Source organism: Perca flavescens, chromosome 24 (assembly GCF_004354835.1).
Source record: "Perca flavescens isolate YP-PL-M2 chromosome 24, PFLA_1.0, whole genome shotgun sequence".
In the NCBI taxonomy this organism is placed as follows: Eukaryota; Metazoa; Chordata; class Actinopteri; order Perciformes; family Percidae; genus Perca; species Perca flavescens.
The window spans coordinates 474,973-482,472 of record NC_041354.1 but is presented as its reverse complement, the minus strand read 5'-3'; the positions used below and the strand labels follow the sequence as shown (position 1 = coordinate 482,472).

General features: G+C 40.8%; 2 protein-coding genes across 2 annotated transcripts in view; both read left to right on the top strand.

The window, feature by feature from the left end:
* Positions 1-7,500, top strand: part of LOC114551242 (NLR family CARD domain-containing protein 3) — a 314,459-nt gene that overhangs the window by 140,024 nt on the left and 166,935 nt on the right. The window lies entirely within an intron of this gene.
* vps16 (VPS16 core subunit of CORVET and HOPS complexes) overlaps positions 1-7,500 on the top strand; it is a 33,006-nt gene that overhangs the window by 15,463 nt on the left and 10,043 nt on the right. The window contains exon 11 of the mRNA XM_028572461.1: positions 7,053-7,088. Coding sequence (XP_028428262.1) covers positions 7,053-7,088 — 36 coding nt within the window. The remainder of the gene's footprint in view (positions 1-7,052; positions 7,089-7,500) is intronic.

Sequence of the window (7,500 nt, the reverse complement as noted above, 5' to 3'; positions counted from 1 at the left end):
TCAGTATCCTAATACACACTATACACACACTACACACACACTCAGTATCCTTATACACACTATACACACTATACACACACTCAGTATCCTACACACTACACACACTACACACACACTCAGTATCCTTCTACACACTATACACACTACACACACACACTCAGTATCCTTCTACACACTATACACACTACACACACACACTCATCCTAATACACACTATACACACTATACACACACACATTAGTATCCTAATACACACTATACACACACACACACACTCAGTATCCTTCACACACTATACACACACTACACACACACACACTCAGTATCCTTCTACACACTATACACACACTACACACACACCTTCACACTATACACACTACACACACACACTCAGTATCCTAATACACACTATACACACTATACACACACACTCAGTATCCTTCATACACACTATACACACACTACACACACACACTCAGTATCCTTCTACACACTATACACACATACACACAATACACACACACTCAGTATCCTTCTACACACTATACACACTACACACACACACACTCAGTATCCTTCTACACACTATACACACACTACACACACTCAGTATCCTTCTACACACTATACACACTATACACACACACTCAGTATCCTTCTACACACTATACACACACTACACACACACTCAGTATCCTTCTACACACTATACACACACTACACACACTACACACACACTCAGTATCCTTCTACACACTATACACACACTACACACACACTCAGTATCCTTCTACACACTATACACACACTACACACACACTCAGTATCCTTCTACACACTATACACACTATACACACACACTCAGTATCCTTCTACACACTATACACACTACACACACACACACAGTATCCTTCTACACACTATACACACTACACACACACACACTCAGTATCCTTCTACACACTATACACACTATACACACACACATACACACACACTCACACACACCTTCTACACACTATACACTATACACACACACACAGTATCCTAATACACACTATACACACACACACACACACACTCAGTATCCTTCTACACACTATACACACTACACACACACTCAGTATCCTTCTACACACTATACACACACTACACACACACAGTACACACACACACACTCACACTATACACACACACTCAGTATCCTTCTACACACTATACACACACACACACACACAGTATCCTTCTACACACTATACACACTATACACACACACAGTATCCTTCTACACACTATACACACACTACACACACTACACACATCCTAATACACACTATATCCTTCTACACACTATACACTATACACACACACTCAGTATCCTTCTCCTTAACACTATACACACTATACACACACACTCAGTATCCTTCTACACACTATACACACTACACACTACACACACACACTCAGTATCCTTCTACACACTATACACACTACACACACACTCAGTATCCTTCTACACACTATACACACTACACACACTCAGTATCCTTCACACACTATACACACACACACACACACACACACACTCAGTATCCTTCTACACACTATACACTATACACACACACTCAGTATCCTTCTACACACTATACACACTACACACACACTCAGTATCCTTCTACACACTATACACACTATACACACACACTCAGTATCCTTCTACACACTATACACACACACACACTACACACACACACTCAGTATCCTTCACACACACACATACACACTACACACACACACTCAGTATCCTTCTACACACTATACACACACACACACACACACTCAGTATCCTAATACACACTATACACACTATACACTATACACACACACTCAGTATCCTTCTACACACTATACACACACTACACACACTACACACACACTCAGTATCCTTCTACACACTATACACACTACACACACACTCAGTATCCTTCTACACACTATACACACTACACACACACTCAGTATCCTTCTACACACTATACACACTACACACACACTCAGTATCCTTCTACACACTATACACACTATACACTATACACACACACTCAGTATCCTTCTACACACTATACACACTATACACACACTACACACACACTCAGTATCCTAATACACACTATACACACTATACACACACACTCAGTATCCTAATACACACTATACACACACACAGTATCCTAATACACACTATACACACACTACACACACACTCAGTATCGTAATACACACTATACACACTATACACACACTCAGTATCCTAATACACACTATACACACTATACACACTATACACACACACTCAGTATCCTTATACACACTATACACACACACTCAGTATCCTAATACACACTATACACACTACACACACACACTCAGTATCCTAATACACACTATACACACTATACACACACACTCAGTATCCTTATACACACTATACACACACTACACACACACTCAGTATCCTAATACACACTATACACACACTACACACACACTCAGTATCCTAATACACACTATACACACACACACACACACACTCAGTATCCTTATACACACTATACACACTATACACACACACTCAGTATCCCACACACACACACACTACACACATCACCACTATCCTTCTACACACTATACACACTACACACACACACTCAGTATCCTTCTACACACTATACACACTACACACACACACTCAGTATCCTAATACACACTATACACACTATACACACACACTCAGTATCCTAATACACACTATACACACACTACACACACACTCAGTATCCTTCTACACACTATACACACAACACACACACACACACACTCAGTATCCTTCTACACACTACACACACTACACACACACACTCAGTATCCTTCTACACACTATACACACACTACACACACACACAGTATCCTTCTACACACTATACACACTATACACACACACTCAGTATCCTAATACACACTATACACACTACACACACACTCAGTATCCTTCTACACACTATACACACACACACACACACACACTCAGTATCCTTCTACACACTATACACACTATACACACACTACACACACACTCAGTATCCTTCTACACACTATACACTATACACACACACTCAGTATCCTTCTACACACTATACACTATACACACACACTCAGTATCCTAATACACACTATACACTATACACACACACACTCAGTATCCTAATACACACTATACACACTATACACTATACACACACACACTCAGTATCCTTCTACACACTATACACTATACACACACACTCAGTATCCTAATACACACTATACACTATACACACACACTCAGTATCCTAATACACACTATACACACTATACACACACACACACACTCAGTATCCTTATACACACTATACACACTATACACACACAGTATCCTAATGCACACTATACACACTACACACACACTCAGTATCCTTCTACACACTATACACATACACACACACACCAGTATCCTAATACACACCATACACACTATACACACACACTCAGTATCCTAATACACACTATACACTATACACACACACAGTATCCTACACACATACACACTATACACACACTACACACACACACACAGTATCCTTCTACACACTATACACACACACACACACTCAGTATCCTTCTACACACTATACACACTACACACACACACCCACACACCATACACTACACACACCATACACTATACACACACACACAGTATCCTTCTACACACCATACACACACATACACACACACACACACACCAGCATCCTTCTACACACACACACACACACCACACACACACCAGCATCCTTCTACACACACCATACACACTACACACACACACCAGCATCCTTCACACACTATACACTATACACACACACTCAGTATCCTACACACACCATACACACTATACACACACACCACACACACACTCAGCATCCTAATACACACTATACACACTACACACACACTCAGCATCCTTACACACTATACACACCATACACACACACACACACATCCCAGTATCCCAATACACACTATACACACACACACACACACTCAGTATCCTAATACACACCATACACACACACACACTCAGCATCCTAATACACACCATACACACACACCACACACACACACTCAGCATCCTAATACACACTATACACACTATACACACACACAGCATCCTAATACACACTATACACACTATACACACACACACAGTACCTTCTATCCTTATACACACACTATACACACACACAGCATCCCAATACACACTATACACACACACACACCAGTATCCCAATACACACTATACACACACACCACACACACTCAGTATCCTAATACACACTATACACACTATACACACACACACTCAGCATCCTAATACACACCATACACACTATACACACACACTCAGTATCCCAACACACACATACACTAGTATCCTAATACACACTATACACACTAATAATCCAGCATCCTACACTAATACACACACTACACACATACACTCAGTATCCTTATACACACCATACACACTACACACACCACATCCTCCCACACACTACACACACTACACACACACTCAGTATCCTACACACCATACACACTACACACACACACTCAGTATCCTAATACACACTATACACACTACACACACACTCAGTATCCTAATACACACTATACACACTATACACACACACTCAGTATCCTTATACACACTATACACACTATACACACACACTCAGTATCCTAATACACACTATACACACACTATACACACACACTCAGTATCCTTCTACACACTATACACACTACACACACACACAAATATATCCTAACACACACTATACACACCACACACACACACTCAGTATCCTAATACACACTATACACACTACACACACACACACTCATCCCCACTACACACACTATACACACACACACACACACACACACTCAGTATCCTAATACACACTATACACACTACACACACACACTCAGTATCCTAATACACACTATACACACACAACACACACACTCAGTATCCTAATACACACTATACACACTATACACACACTCAGTATCCTAATACACACTATACACACACTACACACACACTCAGTATCCTAATACACACTATACACACTATACACACACTCAGTATCCTTCTACACACTATACACACACTCAGTATCCTAATACACACTATACACACACTACACACACACTCAGTATCCTTCTACACACCATACACACTACACACACACACTCAGTATCCTAATACACACTATACACACACACACACACACCTAGTATCCTATACACACACTACACACACAGTAATACACTATACACACACACACACACACAGTCCTTCACACACCATATACACACTACACACACACACCAGTATCCTAATACACACTATACACACACACACACACACTCAGTATCCTAATACACACTATACACACTATACACACACTCAGTATCCTAATACACACTATACACACTATACACACACTATACACACTATACACACACACTCAGTATCCTAATACACACTATACACACTACACACACACTCAGTATCCTTCTACACACTATACACACTACACACACACTCAGTATCCTAATACACACTATACACACTATACACACACACTCAGTATCCTTATACACACTATACACACTACACACACACTCAGTATCCTAATACACACTATACACACTACACACACACTCAGTATCCTAATACACACTATACACACTACACACACACACTCAGTATCCTTATACACACTATACACACACACACACACTCAGTATCCTTCTACACACTATATACACACTACACACACACACACTCAGTATCCTAATACACACTACACACACACACTCAGTATCCTAATACACACTATACACACACTACACACACACACACAGTTCATCCTAATACACACTATACACACAGCACACACACACTCAGCATCCTAATACACACTATACACACACCACACACACACTCAGTATCCTTCCAATCACTATATACACACTACACACACACACACAGCTGTAGTATCCTAATACACACCACACACACACAGTTCAGTATCCTACACACCAATCAGCTGTACACACCTACACACACACCTCAGTATCCCAATACACACTATACACACACAGGTCACACACTCTGTATCCTAATACACTGTTATACACACACCACACACACACCAGTATCCTAATACACCTATACACACTATACACACACTCAGTATCCTAACCCACACTATACACACACACACTATACCCACTATACACACACACCAGTATCCTTATACACACTATACACACTATACACACACACACACACTTTTTTACAAATATTTTGTCCATATTTTACCACTAAAGTTGTGTTATTTCTGTGTATAAGTAAATGATGCATGATGGGACATGTAGTTCACAGTGATTGATGGTTAATAGAGCTCAACAGTGAACCGAGCCATTCATGTTCATACCACCAACCAATCAGCTGTAAGATCAGTTCATACCACCAACCAATCAGCTGTAAGATCAGTTCATACCACCAACCAATCAGCTGTAAGATCAGTTCATACCACCAACCAATCAGCTGTAAGATCAGTTCATACCACCAACCAATCAGCTGTAAGATCAGTTCATACCACCAACCAATCAGCTGTAAAATCAGTTCATACCACCAACCAATCAGCTGTAAGATCAGTTCATACCACCAACCAATCAGCTGTAAGATCAGTTCATACACCAACCAATCAGCTGTAAGATCAGTTCATACACCAACCAATCAGCTGTAAGATCAGTTCATACCACCAACCAATCAGCTGTAAGATCAGTTCATACCACCAACCAATCAGCTGTCAGATCAGTTCATACCACCAACCAATCAGCTGTAAGATCACCTCCTTGACCTCTGACCTCAGATTCAAACAGTTGACCCCTCAGGTTCTCATCGACAGGTCAGTCAGCCTACCTGTCTGTCTCTGTCTGTCTCTCTACCTGTCTGTCTGTCTCTCTACCTGTCTGTCTCTTTCTGTCTCTCTACCTGTCTGTCTCTCTCTCTACCTACCTGTCTCTTTTCTCTACCTGTCTGTCTCTCTCTCATCTTTCTCTCTCTACCTGTCGGTCTGTCTCTCTCTACCTGTCTGTCTGTCTCTCTACCTACCTGTCTGTCTCTCTCTCTCTACCTGTCTGTCTCCCTCTCTACCTACCTCTCTCTCTACCTACCTGTCTGTCTCTCTACCTGTCTGTATTCTGCTTCCATAAAGGTTATTGCTGTAATCAAAGTATTGAAGATACTTCAACAAAATTCTGTTGGAGTTATTTGTTCACTTGTGAGTCTCTCTCTACCTGTCTGTCTGTCTGTCTGTG